Raw genomic sequence first — 20,718 nt, forward strand, 5'->3', positions numbered from 1 at the left:
CCCATGTTACGAACAAATTCGATCTATTAATTTTACCTAGTAGCAGGTATAGCTAAAACTAAAAGGGTCAATGAGATGTATCGTAGATAACAGTCCCTTTGTGACTTTATTGTTAATAACGAGCTCCCATGTGACCTACACCTAGAATTAGGTTATTAAGATCAACCAATCAGTGTTAAAGGTGTGCTGGCACGTTCGTCCAGTGGCATATTAGTCTCTACTTCCTAGGTTACCTGGTATAACCTCTAGGTATATAATTACACTAATGAATGCAGCTCATAAGACTTAACTAAATTCCAAAGTAAGAAATATATATAAATAGATTATTTACATGAAGAGTCAAATAAATGTGTAAATAACTGATCGTGTGCTCACAGGCCTGAATAAAAAATAATCCACAAAATAGAATAACACACCGAACAAGTCATGTATTACACATTAATACATATCATATGCCATAAGGCAATCTATCGTCTCATTCGGAAAATCACATCTGTGTAGAAAAAAAAAAACTTCTCAGGTAAATACACGACCACTTTTGGCCACTCTGGGGTCACAGGCTTAAGGCCAATAAAATGGACACTTTTAGCTACTCCAAGGTCTAAGCTTCTTCTTATCTTATATATGACAACAGACGTTACTTCAAAAAAAAAAAAAAAGAAAAAAGGAAGATCAATACGTCCCACGCTTTAGGCCAACAGGGCCACTTTTGGCCAAAATAAGATTTTGAGGTATAAGCTTCAAGAAAGCCCTATTTAGTCCTACCTTCCAAAACGCTATACGATGTTTAAAAAAATGAATCCATCACACTAATCACCTGAAAATACCTCAGGATGCATAACATCAGGGTTTAAATATACAGCCTGGAAATCATTGGCTATAGGCCTACAACTAATTAATCACAATATACAAAATACAACAATGATTAAAGATATACTTATCACAAAGATCTCCAGAGCAGGGCGCGCGTCTCCCAAATACCCCAAAACACACGACCAGTAACTAACAGAAAAAAATATATACAGGTCAGAGCACACAGCAAGGTCTAGTGGTCAAATGGTAACTCGGGGTCAAGTGGCAACTAAACCCATTTTATATGCCCTGATATGACCTCCTTAAGGGAAATCACTTCTATAATCACAATATACAAATTCTGATTTTTTTCGTACAAAGGCAACAGTGATCAGCCACAAAGTGTCATATGTTTCAATGCGTTATGGAATGAAACTTTGAAACCTGCTTAATTGAAGCGACTTTTCAACATTCTGTAACTAATCATAATTTTTTAAAACGTGAAGCGAAAGTCTATCCAAATCAGCAGAAAACTATTAGCTATGCGATAACAGTGAATGATAAAGCTTCATATATTATTGCATTGCGAATAGTACAGGGCAGAAAAGTACTCATGGTTGTGTAGAGTTTTATTATTCCAGCGGCTTTAGAAATATGTGAACTAAAAGTTGGGCCTTCATCGCTCTGTATTATGTTACCTGGCTAATCTAGGGTTTCGTTTGGTTTCTATTTTATAATATATGTGCGGTAGTATGGTTTAAATTTTATACGCTTGGTTTCTGATGGAAAAACATTATTATACTGAATAGATCCGCATGGAGAGCAACCATAAAGGATGATTCCTAGATTGCAGATGGCATATACAACAGAAGTAGAAGAAAGGGTGAAAGTGCAATAGCACCTGGTGATTACAGATGCACAGCCTGTGACCGTAGTTGTGTATCAAGGACTGTTCTTTTTTAGTAGCATGAAATGTTGCACATGGAAGATATAATCCTCAACTGCTTTATATCAGCAAAAATTGAACTATATTGATATTTTTTTTTAATAACACTTCAATTTGTGTTTTAAATAAACTAAAAAGTGGCATTTATCAATCACATTAAAACATCTGAACTCTGAATTAAAAACAAGTTTGATACTTATTGAATATTTTTACGCCTAGAAAATTTTTTTAATGTTTTGTTTACAATGGCTGGCATTCTGTTTCTCATTATACAGTCAAAGCACTAAGGATGTAACTTAAATATAGTTCAGCATTTCTTATAATGAAACTTACCAAATACTTGTGGATTTCCAAACTGTACAATACTGATGACCGTAAGGACTGCAAAATGAGCTCTGTTTGACGAAGAAAAAAAAAGGTAAATAAAATAAATAAATAAATTATAGCTTTTATATAGCGCTACTTTCATGGTTATTTGATCATGCTCAGAGCGCTTTGGCCCAATCTCATTTGTGGACCAGTTGGGGTGGGGGTGGGAAGGGGGTACCTAGGAGAAGGTTTTCAGTGCTGCATTTAGGCGCTCAGTAAACACAATTCTGCCCGAGTCGGGTGTCGAGCCTCGAGCCCCCTTCAAGCCAAGCAAAGTGCAAATGTACTTAGCCTCTCAACCAGGCTTCCCACATAGATACATAGATTTTTACGTTAAAAAGCCACATGATAACAGCACCAAGATTATATCGAGTTGTCATTTTAGGAATTAGTTATACTTTTTGTGTCAAGCTTCTGTATGTGATCTATGTCTTTCCTATTCATCGCACTTTGAAGGAATGGCAATGCCTTCGATTTCGAAGGTTAAGGATGAGTGCAGTGTTTTACATGACTACGCAAACCCAGTTTCGACCTGCATATTTTCTCACATTTCATGCATACAAAGCCGTTGTCCGCTCTATTCTATACAGGCTATATACACACATACCTTTTTCTCAATTACTTTCTGTCTATCTCTTTACTTTCAATCTCTTTACTTTCTATCTTTTTACTTTCTATCTTTTTACTTTCTATCTCTTTACTTTCTATCTCTTTACTTTCTATCTCTTTACTTTCTATCTCTTTACTTTCTATCTCTTTCTATCTCTTTTTTCTCTCTCTTTCTGTCATTAGCTCTTACTCTCCGTTCCTATATTTCGCTCTCTGTTCCTTCAGTCTTTCTCTCTTATTCACTTCTTACCTTCTCCCTTTCTCTCTCCCTTTCTCCTCTTAACTAACTTTCCGGCTGCCTCTTTCTCTGTCACTCTTCTTATCTCCCTCCCTTTCTCACACTCCCTCTCTCTCTCCAACCTCCTCTATGTGTACATGATCTTCGTATGATGTTATGTAATTTAATAACAACTGTTATTAAACTTGACGTTGGAAATGTTCAATCCATTGTGATGGCTAGAAATATCCACTGCATAAGCGCTAGAAGGGGCGCGGTGGCTGAGTAGTTAAGCGATTGGCTTCCAAACCTGGGGTCCTGGGTTTGAATCTCGGTGAAGACTGGCATTTTGAATTTCGGGATTTTAGGGGGTACCTGAGTCCACCCAACTCTAATGGGTACCTGACTTTAGTTGGTGAAAGTAAATGCAGTTGATAGTTTTGCTGGCCACATGACACCTTGCTTGTTAACCGTTGGCCAAAGAAACAGATAACCTTAATATTATTTGCTCTATAGATCACAAGGTCTGAAAGGGGAACTTTTTTTACAAGATCAAGAGATGGCGAGAAAAAGAAAAGTTAAAAAAAAACCATATACATACAGAGTACTAAAATAGAGATAGTAACTCAATCCACCGCTTGCCATTAAACTAATACTTTTCCCATGTATCTACCCATTGACACAACTTCCTAACATCACTTGGTAAAAATGAAATGTGTTTTATGAATAATGCAAATAGCCAGTCCACGTTTTAGTGAGTCAAAAGTTACCTCTCTTTGTTGTTAGTGACATAAATGGATTGCAGGTAGTTGCGACATGTTTGAATGTAGCAGGAAATATATTAATTAAACTAAATTTAGATTCTATTTATATACGTCCATTTCCTGTGATGTCTACCTATGTAAGACTTAAACACTTGAGGAGAGATAACTATTGTTATTGTTTCGTGTGTTTCAGACCACGCCTAAAGTGCAAGTTTTATAGTGCTACAGTTCTCTCCTTATATGCTTCAGATTCCTGGACTTTATATCCACATCAAATGAAATTTTAAGTCATAGTAGAGACTAAGAGCTCGACTAGTAGACATAGAGCCGTAGGCCCATAGTATTCTGCTATGTTTCAGATTTGATTCGCAATTTCTTCTCTAAAAAAAATATTTCAGTCCTAGGCGAATCCCCCACCAATCGGAGGCCGTAGGCGGCTGCCTAGTTTACATATGCCTAAGGCTGGCCCTGATCCGTCATTGTAAATAAACAAAGATTGAATTCTTCAACCAGTTTTATTTACAGCAATATTACCTTTTTTCGTTTGTCTTAAATGTGTCGAAGGCGTGTAAAACATACAACAGTTCTCAAGTAACTGATGGGAGTAATCTTAATTGCATAAAGCCAAAGTAAATCCCACGAAACAGATATAGGCCTACACATTCTGGAACACCAACTACAATGTGTTTGGGCCTTGTGTTGGAAGTTCAGTTCGTAGCCTTAAACTACTATTCTAACGGAGTTACATTTCTTCAGCGCACTCATGTTTATGTTGAACGGTTCAGATAACTAGTCACATATTTGATATGAACCGCGCAGTAATTTGTTTCCCATCAAGCAGCTCTCCTTACACAGTCTAGCAGGTTGTTATGGAGTGTGTGTTTCTATGGTGACGGTGGGAAGAGGTTAGCGATTGGTTGTGACTGATGCAAAATAAGCGGCGTTGTCGTCACTTGGTCTTAGGTAGGGGAGACGACTTCAGAAGGCAAGACTAAAAACACGAGTTTTTGTAGTGAGTTAGATTTCGTTCATAATATCATTCTATATTATTTTTTTAAGACTGGTACATTTATTTCATTTTATCTCACGTTGTATCTGTTTGAATTGTAATAAAACTTATATTTAGTTCTATTCACAAAGACGTCACTCAAATTATTTCAAGTTTTATAAGTTAAAATATAATACGCCTACAGCGGTGCAAAACTCAGACCACAGTAATAAATACATTATCAAGACAGACTCATGTCTTTTAATTGACTAAATCACTAACGGTTTTCTGCTCAAATTGTTTCGACATAAATTTATTGTGACTATTTACAATCTTTTTTTACAGATTTTAATTTTTGATACAAATGTAAACTCTCACATTACTAATTAGACGTTGACCCCCCCCCCCCCCACCTTTTTTTATATAGTAAATCTAATTTTAGAAGTACTAGAAAAGAGGATGTTTACGGTACGTAAGTAGCACGAGATCTTCAAGCTTACTTGATGGACATGCCAGCCGGAAGTGGGAGAGACAGTTTCCTCGAGGGAGATTATTAATAGTCATGTACCAAAGATGTACATTGTTCTATTTTATGTACTAGATGTCGACTGGGCCCGATGTAAATAGACATAGAAAATAAAGGGTTACTGACTGTAGACAACTAGATATCTAGTAGGAACATCGAAAAGATTTAGAAGAAAAACATATAAAATATATATTTTTTTTAAAGACAACACCTCCTTTATCCAACTTATAGAGGGACTGGTTTTCTTTTAATAGCCAATAAATGTTAGATTAAAAGGAGAGCAAACATATAACTGGATTCCGTCCTTAGCCCAGCATCCTCCCCCCCCCTACCATCTCAAGATAGAATCCTGGTTAAGCAAATGTAGTATAGATCTACTACACTTGATAATATTTAAAGTATAGGCCCTTAGATATAGCCTAAGAAGACCATGCGCAAAATTGTCCTGAACTTTAATTTATCAAACTCTTGAATCAATAATTCCTACATTTGGAAAATTGTCGAACGCGATTGTCCATTCAAAACCATTGTTGGATCTACAAGTCAACGACCGGTAACAACACTGCCAATGAGAAATGTTTTTAATTATAGTAAATCATATTATCGATGTTCTATTTTTTTTTGTTTACTCTTGACTGTCCAGTCCTTCCACCACTACCTCCAGAAAAGAAACCCTAGGACAATAGTCATGGGACAGATGGGATACTGAGACCTAATTATTATACAACACTTCAGAAAACAACAGAAAAAAGGAATTGAACTAGACGACAACGAATGTAAAGTGCGAAGTTCGAGCGCATTAAGCTCGCTGGCAGCAATTTTCAAGTTTGGATTTTTATAGCACCGTAACGGTCTGACCTATGAAAAAACTGATGGTATCTCTGAATTCCTCGTCCTTTTTTTTGCTATAAAAATAGATTAGATTTAATGTATCACTAGGCTTAGTTAAAATTAAATACGAAGTCAAAGAGGTGTAGGGTAAGTATCGCCAAGCGTACTTTTCCTCGAGCGGATTTTTCCCCTGTTAGTAAGCTCGATCGGGTTGGTGGAGGGTTCGAGCAGATCAAAGAAAATATATCTAAAAGAATGTTTTAATATTTAATTTTTAGTATAAAGTCATTTTCTTTTTACTCCAGCGCAAGAACACCATCCATTGCACCATTTCCCACCATCCACAACTTCAAATAGTCTCTTTAAGCTGATGAGCAATCAGACTTAAAAATAGCCTTAATCCCATTACCCATTTCCTTCACTACCGGGTAGTAAAAAAGAATAATTCCACACCTCCTGAGTTTGACCTCACCATGAACTTAGCCTTTACAAGGAAAAGGAAATAGTATGTGTCGGGAGTAAAGAAAAAAGGTGCATGCGCAGTAGCAATATAGTAGTAATTTGGTAAACATTCAAATAAAAAAGTTACAGCAATAAAAAGTGAACTGTTCGAACCTCTTGTCAAATCGGGACTGCTCGAACTTCGCACTTTACTATATGAACTAAAAAAGTTAATGACAAAAAAAAAAAAGGTTAAGCAAAAGAAGGAAGAAAAAAAATTGTGTGCAGTGTTTCCCAAACTGTGTTCCTCGGAACCCTAGTGTTGCGCGAGGCCTGAATAGGTGTTCCACGAACTACTGGAATAATTAACTAGTAGGCCACCGCGTAAATTAATATTTTTCTAGGCAAAACGCCCAAAGTGTTCCGCTAAATACTAAAAATGTGAGAAGTGTTCCGTTTAGGAAAAAGTTAGGGAAACACTGGACTAGTGCATATGGGGCTAGGCAAGAGAGAGAGAGAGAGATGGCAGATTTTATCTTATTATCTTTTCCCTGTCCCTTCCCCTACCCGCATTTTCTCTCTCTCTCTCTCCCTTTCATCGCTGACAGAAACCCGTCTGGGTCCCAACGAAACGTCCTGAGTTTGACGCCCAGCTGACAGTCACGTACGTCATCACAAATGTCCGACAACCCCGATCACATTCTCTTCGTAAAATTTACCTCCCCTTCGAAAACAAATTGCTTTATAACTAATCGTAATTTAGGAATAAAGATTATAGTTGTCTTTTTCAGTACTGAAAAGCACTTTTTATATAGCTTTTTAAAATAGTTGCTAGAGATACAGTGAGACTGAAGCTTATCAAAATACACACTAAAATTTAAGATATCCAAAAAAATAGTGAGACTTAAGTTTAGACAGAATTACGGTGAGATTTATGTCTAGTGAAACATACAGTGAGACTTTGGTTTAGTCCAACATATAAGGAAACTTGAGCCTAGTTTACAGTGAGACTTGAGCTTAGTAAGACATGCAAGGAGACGTGAGCTTAGTCAATTATACAGTGAGAACTGAGCTTAGTCAAATATACAGTGAGAACTGAGCTTAGTCAAATATACAGTGAGAACTGAGCTTAGTCAAATATACAGTGAGAACTGAGCTTAGTCAAATATACAGTGAGAACTGAGCTTAGTCAAATATACAGTGAGAACTGAGCTTAGTCAAATATACAGTGAGAACTGAGCTTAGTCAAATATACAGTGAGAACTGAGCTTAGTCAAATATACAGTGAGAACTGAGCTTAGTCAAATATACGGTGAGAACTGAGCTTAGTCAAATATACGGTGAGAACTGAGCTTAGTCAAATATACAGTGAGAACTGAGCTTAGTCAAATATACAGTGAGAACTGAGCTTAGTCAAATATACAGTGAGAACTGAGCTTAGTCAAATATACAGTGAGAACTGAGCTTAGTCAAATATACAGTGAGAACTGAGCTTAGTCAAATATACGGTGAGAACTGAGCTTAGTCAAATATACAGTGAGAACTGAGCTTAGTCAAATATACAGTGAGAACTGAGCTTAGTCAAATATACAGTGAGAACTGAGCTTAGTCAAATATGCAGTGAGAACTGAGCTTAGTCAAATATACAGTGAGAACTGAGCTTAGTCAAATATACGGTGAGAACTGAGCTTAGTCAAATATACAGTGAGAACTGAGCTTAGTCAAATATACGGTGAGAACTGAGCTTAGTCAAATATACAGTGAGAACTGAGCTTAGTCAAATATACAGTGAGAACTGAGCTTAGTCAAATATACAGTGAGAACTGAGCTTAGTCAAATATACGGTGAGAACTGAGCTTAGTCAAATATACGGTGAGAACTGAGCTTAGTCAAATATACAGTGAGAACTGAGCTTAGTCAAATATACAGTGAGAACTGAGCTTAGTCAAATATACGGTGAGAACTGAGCTTAGTCAAATATACAGTGAGAACTGAGCTTAGTCAAATATACAGTGAGAACTGAGCTTAGTCAAATCTACAGTGAGAACTGAGCTTAGTCAAATATACAAGGTATCTTAAGTTTAGCTAAGCTTTCGTTGTGAAGTGAATTCGGCGAAATAATAGAATTCTAAATTGTAATATTAGTGCTACTTTTATTGAACTGGACAATGAAACCTATGTTCCACACCCCACTTAAAATCTACAGTGATATAGGGATGCCACTAAAATCGGATAACACTTGATAAACTTTTATACCACATATAGCGTGTAAAAAACATTTACTGCTGTATCGTCAGATTTATAATCGGTTTGGTCTATTACATTTCACATATAAAAATCTAGTTTAAAAATGTATAATTTTTAAATAAATATATCGATACTTTAACTTTTAAAATATTTTTTTTATTAGTGAAGCGGTACCCCTATTGACCATGCATTTTAATTATAAGTGTTTTTTTTTTTCATCTCACTAAATGAAACTGTAATACAGTTACAAATGTTTATCAAAAGTCTTACTACATTTTTATCTATAATCAACAACAAAAATACCTGACTAATTAGTAGACTACTTTTATCTAAATAAATTATACTTCCAAGAGAAAATTTAAATAAATTTTTTACCTGTTTAGCATTTCTTTGTAACAGTAAATGAAATTGTTAAAGCATTAAAATAACTCCAAATGCATTCACATTCACGCTAGATAAGGAAAGTGAATGAATCCAAATACATGTCCAGTCACAAAAACAACACACAATTAAGAATGTATTGCATGAACATAGAATTTGAGCTTCAGACTAAAGTTCTGAAGTAGATCCAGAGATTGTCCCTACAAACTGATGCGGTAAGACGATTTAGTGCAGGTGCTTGAAGCCCAACAAATGTTGAATGCTTCGCTTCCTGTTCCCTTGACCAGATGATTAATGGCTTCACCTTTCCAAGTACGTCTTGGCTGGCGTTAGCCGAGACCATGGTTTTTACTTTAATGAATAGATTTCCCAGGTAAAAATCTTGTTCCTATATGAACATATACATAACACTGACCTGTTTCGATAAGTCTGTGTAAATGTGATTTAAATGGGGGAACATGGATTTACATGGTAAGCCTTAATTTTAATCTAATACCTTGGGTACCCCAGTGGGGATTCTGGCCTTGCTGTCTCCTCAAACGACCGTTTTCACCCGAGCCCGACGTTGTCTTGTGGCTCTATCTTCCCTTTGAATTATTCACAGTCTCGGTTTTCCCTTGCTTTGATTTGCTGTCGTATATTTAACGTTTACAATACCAAGTTATTAGAGTACACGGTATATAGGTTAGGGTTGAAAATGAAAACTACTTCTTAATACTACATTACAAAACCACGCCTTGTTTTAGCTTGTTTTCTTCTTATTCTATCGTATACATTATAGACATACTGTAACAACAAATAATAATATTATTACTTCCTACCCATTTCATGTGTCAATCTAGTCAGGCATGTTAATCAATGACTTGCCAAGTAATTGGTTTTCCTGGCTGATTCAGGCAACCATTCCATTCTCTAATGGCACTAGGAAGAAGGAACATTTGTAAGAATTTGTTCTAGCGTATGGAATAACAAATGTGCATCTGTCATAGTCTTATCTTAGTGTCTTTCTATGTTTTCATTACGATGTGTGGGCGACATCGTTACGACCACAGCTAATGCCCAGGCATTCGTCTCACCGAGATGATCCATAGTCACTTCGCGACTGAAGCAGGCCATAGAGGAGTTCCTCTTGTAATATAGCTACTTTTCTTTTTATTTTTCTGAAGTTTTGAGATTTTTCTAATGGTGTTACTCTAATCAAATTGGAATATTTGTTAGAAATCTCACTGCTCTATTTTATATTAGTTCTGGTTTCTTTATGTTTTTAAGTTTTTCACGACATTATGTAGTGCTATGACTTCAGTGCCATGTTCAGTCTAGTTGTAATATGTATAGGTCTATGCTGCAAACTTTTACCTGCTAGTCAAGACAGAGCTGATATAAGCTTTGTAAAAAAAATTGACCTGCTTGTTCTATTTTAGTCTTGTACAAAAAAAAAAAAAAAAAAAAAAAATTTAAGGGAAAAAAATGATAATTTTTTTAAAAGTATGAAGCTATAATGAAACATATTCAATGCTTACATGTTTTATATTGGTGATACTGTAGTACAGATAACGTAATATCTGTTTTGTAATTGTATGTAGATATACTGGTAAAGCAAAACGATTATACGAACCCGAGTTAAATTTTTATTTTTATTTAACATTAAAGAGTTTTCTATCAAAATCTTTTTTTGTTGTTGTTCAGTATACATTTCTTTTATAATTCCCTCGCTCTTCCAACTTATATTCTAGTTTGTTGTGACAATGTCCACGGCAATAACATGACTACGTAGATGTCATCATTTCTTTGGGAGGGTTTTGTTACGAAAATGTAATTATGCTAGTTTCAAAGGGATATAATTGCGGAAATATACTTGCGAATAACTTACGTGATTACTTCCCTGAGAAATCTATTGTAGTAAATAGAGTGAAACGTTTAAATTAGTTATGGTTTATGCATTTAATTATCTTAAAACACATTTTTCACAAAAAAATTGTAAGATATGAACTAGAATTTTTCCCCTTTAGATATTGAAACATGTTGCTAGACACGATAGAGTGCAGTGGTTAATTGTCAATTTTAGGGTTTAGTTTAGAGAATGATCTAAAATTTATTACAAGAAGCAATCGCCAGGCCCACGCTTTACGGTATTAGCTGCAGAATGTCTCGCACTTCAGGGACCTTTTCACATGCCAAATGTAAAAGAAAATAACATTTTTCCGTAGAATAACTGCTAATCCTCAGCTGATTATTACAAAAGTCGTACTCTCTTCTCAAGGTTGAACGAGATTTTTTTTTTTAGTCCTACAGTACAATGTCATGTGCTAACTCTACTTCCCAGAAACTGAAATGGTCCATGCTGATGTTCTCCCCATGTAGTATAATTGGGCTCTTTTGTCGGTTATTGATCCTCCTAATCTCGTTTTTTGTTTTGTCGATCAGAAGTCCAGTTTTTTTTTTCTGAGAGTCCTGTCGGTTTTGTCTGAGCGTTTAGCTGCGTATGGGAGAGGAACAAATGTCAAGGAATGTCGTTAGCAAAATGTAAGTGAACAAAACGTTGGGTAATGGGTGTTTAACTAAGACCTAAACATAATAGCTCACAAAAGACAATACTTTGCTAATTTTACTTATTGCTTACTAGCCAACAGGCAATACAGTAGGGAAAACACCATACAAGTAACACCATACAAAGTAATACCATACAAAGTAACACCATTCAGGCAACACCATTCAGGCAACACCATTCAAAGTAATACCATACAAAGTAACACCATACAAAGTAACACCATACAAAGTAATACCATACAAAGTAACGCCATACAGGCAACACCATTCAGGCAACACCATTCAAAGTAATACCATACAAAGTAACACCATACAAAGTAACACCATACAAAGTAACACCATACAGGCAACACCATACAGGCAACACCATACAGGCAACACCATACAGGCAACACCATACAAAGTGACACCATACAGGCAACACCATACAAAGTGACACCATACAGGCAACACCATACAAAGTAACACCATACAGGCAACACCATACAGGCAACACCATACAAAGTAACACCATACAAAGTAACACCATACAAAGTAACACCATACAAAGTAACACCATACAGGCAACACCATACAAAGTAACACCATACAAAGTAACACCATACAAAGTAACACCATACAAAGTGACACCATACAGGCAACACCATACAAAGTAACACCATACAGGCAACACCATACAGGCAACACCATACAGGCAACACCATACAGGCAACACCAAACAGGCAACTTCATACAGGCAACACCATACAAAGTAACACCATACAGGCAACACCATACAAAGCAACACCATACAGGCAACACCATACAGGCAACACCATACAGGCAACACCATACAAAGTGACACCATACAGGCAACACCATACAAAGTGACACCATACAGGCAACACCATACAAAGTGACACCATACAGGCAACACCATACAGGCAACACCATACAGGCAACACCATACAAAGTGACACCATATAGGCAACACCATACAAAGTGACACCATACAAAGTGACACCATACAGGCAACACCATACAAAGTGACACCATACAGGCAACACCATACAGGCAACACCATACAAAGTGACACCATACAGGCAACACCATACAAAGTAACACCATACAGGCAACACCATACAGGCAACACCATACAAAGTGACACCATACAAAGTAACACCATACAAAGTAACACCATACAAAGTAACACCATACAGGCAACACCATACAAAGTAACACCATACAAAGTAACACCATACAAAGTAACACCATACAAAGTAACACCATACAAAGTGACACCATACAGGCAACACCATACAAAGTAACACCATACAGGCAACACCATACAGGCAACACCATACAAAGTAACACCATACAAAGTAACACCATACAGGCAACACCATACAAAGTAACACCATACAGGCAACACCATACAGGCAACACCATACAAAGTAACACCATACAGGCAACACCATACAGGCAACACCATACAGGTAACACCATACAAAGTAACACCATACAGGCAACACCATACAGGCAACACCATACAAAGTAACACCATACAAAGTAACACCATACAGGCAACACCATACAAAGTAACACCATACAGGCAACACCATACAGGCAACACCATACAAAGTAACACCATACAGGCAACAACTTACAGGCAACACCATACAAAGTAACACCATACAAAGTAACACCATACAGGCAACACCATACAAAGTAACACCATACAAAGTAACACCATACAGGCAACACCATACAAAGTGACACCATAAAAAGTAACACCATACAGGCAACACCATACAAAGTAACACCATACAAAGTAACACCATACAAAGTAACACCATACAGGCAACACCATACAGGCAACACCATACAAAGTAACACCATACAGGCAACACCATACAGGCAACACCATACAAAGTGACACCATACAGGCAACACCATACAGGCAACACCATACAAAGTAACACCATACAGGCAACACCATACAGGCAACACCATACAGGCAACACCATACAAAGTAACACCATACAAAGTAACACCATACAAAGTAACACCATACAGGCAACACCATACAGGCAACACCATACAAAGTAACACCATACAGGCAACACCATACAGGCAACACCATACAGGCAACACCATACAAAGTAACACCATACAAAGTAACACCATACAGGCAACACCATACAGGCAACACCATACAAAGTAACAACATACAGGCAACACCATACAGGCAACACCATACAAAGTAACACCATACAGGCAATACCATACAAAGTGACACCATAAAAAGTAACACCATACAAAGTAACACCATACAGGAAACACCATACAGGCAACACCATACAAAGTAACACCATACAGGCAATACCATACAGGCAACACCATACAAAGTAACACCATACAGGCAACACCATACAAAGTAACACCATACAGGTAACACCATACAGGTAACACCATACAAAGTAACACCATACAGGCAACACCATACAAAGTAACACCATACAAAGTAACACCATACAGGCAACACCATACAAAGTAACACCATACAGGCAACACCATACAAAGTAACACCATACAAAGTAACACCATACAGGCAACAACATACAGGCAACACCATACAAAGTAACACCATACAAAGTAACACCATACAGGCAACACCATACAAAGTAGCACCATACAAAGTAACACCATACAGGCAACACCATACAGGCAACACCATACAAAGTAACACCATACAGGCGACACCATACAGGCAACACCATACGAAGTAACACCATACAGGCAACACCATACAGGCAACACCATACAAAGTGACACCATACAGGCAACACCATACAGGCAACACCATACAGGCAACACCATACAAAGTAACACCATACAGGCAACACCATACAGGCAACACCATACAAAGTGACACCATACAGGCAACACCATACAAAGTAACACCATACAGGCAACACCATACAGGCAACACCATACAAAGTAACACCATAAAGGCAACACAATACAAAGTGACACCATAAAAAGTAACACCATACAAAGTAACACCATACAGGCAACACCATACAGGCAACACCATACAAAGTAACACCATACAAAGTAACACCATACAGGCAACACCATACAGGCAACACCATACAAAGTAACACTATACAAAGTGACACCATACAAAGTAACACCATACAGGCAACACCATATAGGCAACACCATACAAAGTAACACCATACAAAGTGACACCATACAGGCAACACCATACAAAGTGACACCATAAAAAGTAACACCATACAAAGTAATACCATACAAAGTAACACCATACAGGCAACACCATACAAAGTGACACCATAAAAAGTAACACCATACAGGCAAAACGATACAAAGTAACACCATACAGCATGACATTAAATGACTACAAATTTAGTTCAAAAAATGTAGAGTGGAAAAGGAGTGCTTAGTAGTTTCATAAACAAATGTACACGGTTAACACATACACTTCAAACTTGGATCTGACTTTTGGAAGCAATCAACCGTTTTGAAATCGACAAATATGAAACTGGTAACTTTTAGTAAGAGTGAATACTATACTCTTAATAACTAATGAATGATAGTTTAAATAATGAAACATTTATACCCCCCACCAACTTTGTTTAAAATTTGGCTGACAAGGTGTTAGATCGTGTTTTTTTACAACGCTAATATCAACTCTGTCTGTGTGTCTGTCTGTCTATACTCTATTTCCTACTAGATCCTGAAGTTTAGCCTTTATCACCAAACTGAAATTGTCTATACTTCGAGTCACTATATGTATGAGTCGAACCAGGATTTCGGTTGAAAATGGAATTGGGGCGGGGTAAAAAATGTTGCAATGTTTTAAATTTTTTACCTTTACCTATCCCTTAGTCTGTTGGACCGCTGGAGCATCAAGCAAGATTTGTCGACCGTCTTTCTCCATTCCTCCAAGTCTTTTGCCTTGTCTAAAAACCTCTTTCAATGATAGGCCCCACAACATTTTTTTATGTTGTCCTCCCATCGCTTTCTCTGTCTGCCTCTTCTTCTTTTTCCTAGTACTGTTCCCTGAAGCAAGGTCTTTGCGAGCCCCGTAGATCTTGTAATATGGCCATAGATTTTAAGCTTGCGACTTTTTTATAATAGTTAGCAGGTCATCATGGGGTGCGATCGCAGTAACCCTGTCTCTAATTTCTTATTTATTTATTCTCTCTATCATTTATTAATTATCAACAACGAAGTAATCGCTCTGCTTTCTAAAAGGAGGAATCAAAACAGCAATTTTTTTAAAATGTTACTTTTCATTAATAGGTGTAATGAATGCCAACTGTAATTCAGTTGAATATTGATCGAGCTAATATAAAGAAAGCTGAAAAAAATCTATAGGATGGCAGCTCTGCACGAAATACTTATTTCGCTAAATGTAACATCTTTCCTATTTTTTTTTTAAATACACAACTGAATCATACATTAATAGAAATCAGTTTAGTGTGAAAGAGTTAATTTAATGACAGGTCGTGACTTGGTTGTGTTGTAGTACAAATAAGGTCATCAAAAAGGTTGACCTATTTAATGTCACTAAGTCTTGTCACTGTAAACTTAACTTACAATAACGAAATGCGTGGTGTACCTTTTTCTTCAATCTATAAGTCAAGTAATATCTTATCTTTTATTAGTTTGAAAAGGGGTGAACAGCTTGAAAAATATTTTTTTTTATCATAACAGTTCTACTGCAATGTGCACTCTAAGCCAAGCTGAAGAACACTTCTATTATCTTTTGAGTATTTCTAAACGTATTTGTTTCGTCTTATCGTTTGGTTTTTCTTTTTAAAGTTTTGACTTGTTAAAACGAAACCAAAACCACAAGCATTGCCTATATAAGTGGCTAAGCTAATGCGATTGGATTGGGAAAAAAAAGGACCATTTTTTGCTCTATATTGGACGTCTTAGAGACATCACAATGAGAAATATAATTGCTTTAAATTTCCTTTTCTACTTTGTGTGTCTTCTTGGTATGTAAATTTAATATTGAAAATCGATTTCTTCAAATGCTTCGAAATTTTAAACTTGAATAAACGTTTTGACATCATAGTTATAGTCAAATTGTACAAATACAAATGTTTGATTAGTAAAGTAAAGCTACTCTACTTTATAATTACAATATTAGTTAGATTATCCATGGATTGTCATTTTAAAGTCTTAAATTACGATCTCATGATTTGGTTGAACAACCCTTGGAGTTTAAACTCCGTAAAAATGGTCTGGGGCTTTTTTTTAGGCAAAGTAGGTTTTAACTGATTGCTGATATATATAAAGTACCAGGTCACCGAGTCTCGTTGAATGCGGTTTAAGTATTCATCCCATTTGTTTTTCGTTTAACTTTCGTTGGAACATATTCCTTTTGTTTTTCAGATGCCTCTCAAATAAACTTTCAAGCCACTCCTTTTATCATCAACCCAGTACTTACCAAAAATCTGACACTTCGATGTTCTGCACAAGAGTTCAGTTCAGCGACCTCGAGTTACTGGCATACAACAACAACAGCCAATGGGCGACCTACAACACATAGAACTACACAACCACCAGAAACAACGACCACAAGAAACGCTATTACCACAAACCCATGGTTCTTCCAGGATACATCAACAGAATCTACTGTCCAAACCTCAAACCCAACAACCACGGCTTCCACCTTTCAGACCGAAGCTGACGTGACCCATGTTATGTCTATCATTATTAGCAAATTGAATAAGTTCACGAACCAGTTTGACCCGCTTGCTGATGTCACGCCATTTGAATCAGCTACAGCTGGGGCCATGTTTAAAGGTTCTGTCTCTCTTAATGGCAGCACGAGCGAATCAACTAACCACCGGGAGAAAGGTTTCTTGGAAGTCACTTTTAATTACCCGGACGACGAAGAGTCTGGTGAGTACACTTGCGAAATCTTTGCCCTAAATCATGAGAACCACCCCGTCAATTTGAGATCTACTCTAACAGTCATCTCGCGGGAGCCATCCATCTCTGACTTGGTAAAATATATTTCAAACCACGAGAAACGTTTTGAGGAGATCAAGTCTCAAAATATACAAAGAGGATCTGAGTCTTGTAGGTCCGGCGTTATAAATTTTCAGCATAGCTACAGCAAAACTCCGATTGTCTTTACTTCTTTGACAAGCATCTCAGCAAATGGGAACTACGGCACATCGGTTCAAGTTACGATCGACAGTGTAACAACAACCAGTTTTAGGTATTCATGCTCTACTAATTCTTACACCTCCGCTACATTCAACTGGTTGGCGATTGATAATTAGAATTGTAAACCTAAATATATTTTACATTATTTAAATATTCTTTTTAGTTGTTGTTGATAGTAAACCTTATAATAAAGATGTTCACTAGTGTCACAGAGTTACTATTCATTGCGAAAACCAAAAAACAATGTCAAAAAAAAATAATTCCTAGTGAATGCCATCTAATAAAATTAAAGTCTCCGTTTTCTATCTTGCTATCTATGGGGCAGATGATGTTAATGCCATCTGTTTCTTTGGCCAACGGTTAACGAGCAGGTTGTCATTTGGCCAGCACAATGACCGCTTCACTTTTCCTGACTAAAGTCAGGTAACCATTAATGTTGGGTGAGCTCAGGCGCGCCCAGAAAATCCCGCAATTCCAAATCCTAGTCTTCGCCGAGATTCGAACCAAGGACCCAAGGTCTGGAAGCCAAGCGCTTAATCACTGTCACCACGCCCCCATACCATCAAATACAAGATAAGAAATTAATTATTGGAAACGACATATTTGGCAGATGGCATGGGCGTAGTGAAGGGTTCCGGGGTTCAACCCCACCCGCAAAAACTGAAGTATTGGTTTAGTTTGTTATTGAGAGGGTTGTTAAAGAATATGGGCAGATGATTAGATTGTCTAGGCTGAATAGATTCTGATGAAATCACTAGGTGGTCTAATATAGTTGAGCTCATAATTAGGGCAGTGAAAGTGAGAGATGAGTGACAAAAAGACGTGCTTTTTTTTGAGTGACTTATTTCTTGTTTAAATTATCGATGATTCAATTGTTTTTTAAATGTATTTTCATTGACGCATAAATGTTAATAAAAGTCATATCTAGATTTTAAATGAAGTATAAGTTTATTTCAATCCTTTTTGCGGGTGGGGTTGAACCCCGGAACCCTTCACTACGCCCATGCCATCTGCCAAATATGTCGTTTCCATATACCATATGAAACATATGAGTTAGTAATAAATATTTATTACATGACAAAAAGCTAACTTAATATAGATCATTCCAGTTATAAGCTGCTGGTAGAAAAACATTGTACATAAGTACACTCCATATCATGAAAAATATTCCATTAGTGAATGTTACAGTGAATCTAATGAATATAAAACAAGTCCGCTCTCCATCTGGACTAACCAAAGCCTTAATTACAAATTGAAACATGTACAACTCTACCGAGCTCAAGTACCAACTGTCTAATGCATCTGACTTCCTCACTAGAGCTCATAAGTATTTCATGCGACTCACAAGAATGTTTAAGCGATCAAACATCACTTATCTGTCATAATAAGGAGGCTGTGATAAGCCCATAATCTTCAAATACAAAAACAAACCTAATAAAATACTCTGAAAGACACAAAGATAAAGAAACTTTCCTCGTTCCATATGCTTGGACAAATTTGTACAAATACTCCTTCTTCCCTAATGCTATTAGAAAGGGTGTCCTGAGCCAACCAGAAAAACTAATGACTTGGCAGAATTTAAGTCATTGGTTAACATGCATGACTAGATGCATGACGCGTAGAACGTAATCATCTTCTTGTTTGAAAGTAACGTCTGTATTTTCTAAGATAATATAAGATATTAAGATATAAGATACGCCTACACCTGTTCAATCAAACCGAGTGTCAACAAGAGAAGATTTCGAGGTTCAACTCCGTCATGCCTCCAGCGTAGTCAAGTGAGCTTATAAGTTTGAATTCCTCCTCCAATAGAAGATCAATGCAAGTTCCAAGAGTAGCAAAGGGGTGCGGGGGTAGGGAGGTAGTTACCCACTTGCAGTTACAGTTTCCAATGTATGGGGTTTTGAGTTTAACACCCCCCCCCCCACCTCCTTTGCAACCTCCATTCCCTCCATTAAAATACTAAAACATAGTCACTGTTATCAAATGTTATAAGCTAAACCAAAGCAGGAAGGGTGAATTATGACGTTATGGCACGATACGATTAGGAATTAAATATTTGTTTCGGAAATAGGGAAAGTTTTGACTTAAGAGACAATGACGTGACTAGAAAAACAAGACTAGTTTTTAGGAGTAGATAGCGAAATATCAGCCGATGTAAACAGACTACTTTTAGGACGAATTAGAGATAGGAAGCTTTTTTACGAATGTAGAGAGTTAAGACATTTATTATCAACGTCGACTAACATATATTAATTGTTCGGCCTTTCGCCGGTGTTAATGGATTTCGTTGAGAGTTACCTCCGTTTAGTTAATTTACATATGACACGGCGGAAGCGCCTAACAGTGGTTAAACTCCCTTTCAATAAAACCTAAGCAAAACTGCAGTTAACAATTTCCATTAGCTGAGGTGCAAACTTTACTTTTTTTGCTCTTTTTGAAAGAAAGTTAATTCTTCTTGAGATCCTTGACTAGTTAACTCTTTCTCTCCTAATCGACGATAACATCGTTGATTTTTGACCTCATTAAAATAAATTGATGTTTAATTTTATAAACTTGACATTGTGTTGTATAAAAAAGAGCATGCATTTCCCTTTAATTCTATACCAAATACAACATTTTCTGATTACAAACAACAAAGCAATTGAAGCTTATCATAACAGAGGAGTGAAATAGTAATGAGCAAATGAAGAATTCCTTCGAAACGTGGAAAAGTAATTACGGAGAGCCGGAGAGAAAGAGTTAAGGAACAGAAACATCAGAAGAAATCAAGGAAGATCAACAAAGCGTGCTAAAGGCATACATTTTTATTTTTACTAAAGAGCTACTACTCTAGTTTGCTTTTTTTTAAAATCGAAACTAAAA

At 36.7% G+C, this 20,718-nt stretch overlaps 2 protein-coding genes across 3 annotated transcripts in view; one reads left to right on the top strand and one right to left on the bottom strand.

Moving 5' to 3' along the window:
- LOC106072236 (contactin-like) overlaps window positions 1-9,389 on the bottom strand; it is a 42,784-nt gene extending 33,395 nt beyond the window's left edge. Inside the window, exons 1-2 of one of the 2 annotated variants that reach the window (XM_056004438.1) lie at window positions 9,106-9,389; window positions 2,072-2,133 (exon numbers count right to left, since the gene is read on the bottom strand). In XM_056004438.1, coding sequence (XP_055860413.1) covers window positions 2,072-2,133; window positions 9,106-9,116 — 73 coding nt within the window. In that variant the 5' untranslated portion in view covers window positions 9,117-9,389. Of the gene's footprint in view, window positions 1-2,071; window positions 2,223-9,105 lie in introns of those variants that run through there. The other variant, XM_056004437.1, reaches the window with a different exon arrangement.
- Window positions 9,390-16,517: 7,128 nt separating this feature from the next.
- LOC129921804 (uncharacterized) lies at window positions 16,518-18,059 on the top strand. Its single transcript, XM_056004739.1, has 2 exons — window positions 16,518-16,670; window positions 17,071-18,059. Exons 1-2 carry the CDS (start codon window positions 16,619-16,621, stop codon window positions 17,967-17,969), a joined length of 951 nt encoding a protein of 316 aa, XP_055860714.1. The 5' UTR covers window positions 16,518-16,618; the 3' UTR covers window positions 17,970-18,059.
- Window positions 18,060-20,718: the final 2,659 nt, after the last annotated feature.

The sequence above is a fragment of the Biomphalaria glabrata genome, chromosome 11 (assembly GCF_947242115.1).
Source record: "Biomphalaria glabrata chromosome 11, xgBioGlab47.1, whole genome shotgun sequence".
NCBI classification, from domain to species: Eukaryota; Metazoa; Mollusca; class Gastropoda; family Planorbidae; genus Biomphalaria; species Biomphalaria glabrata.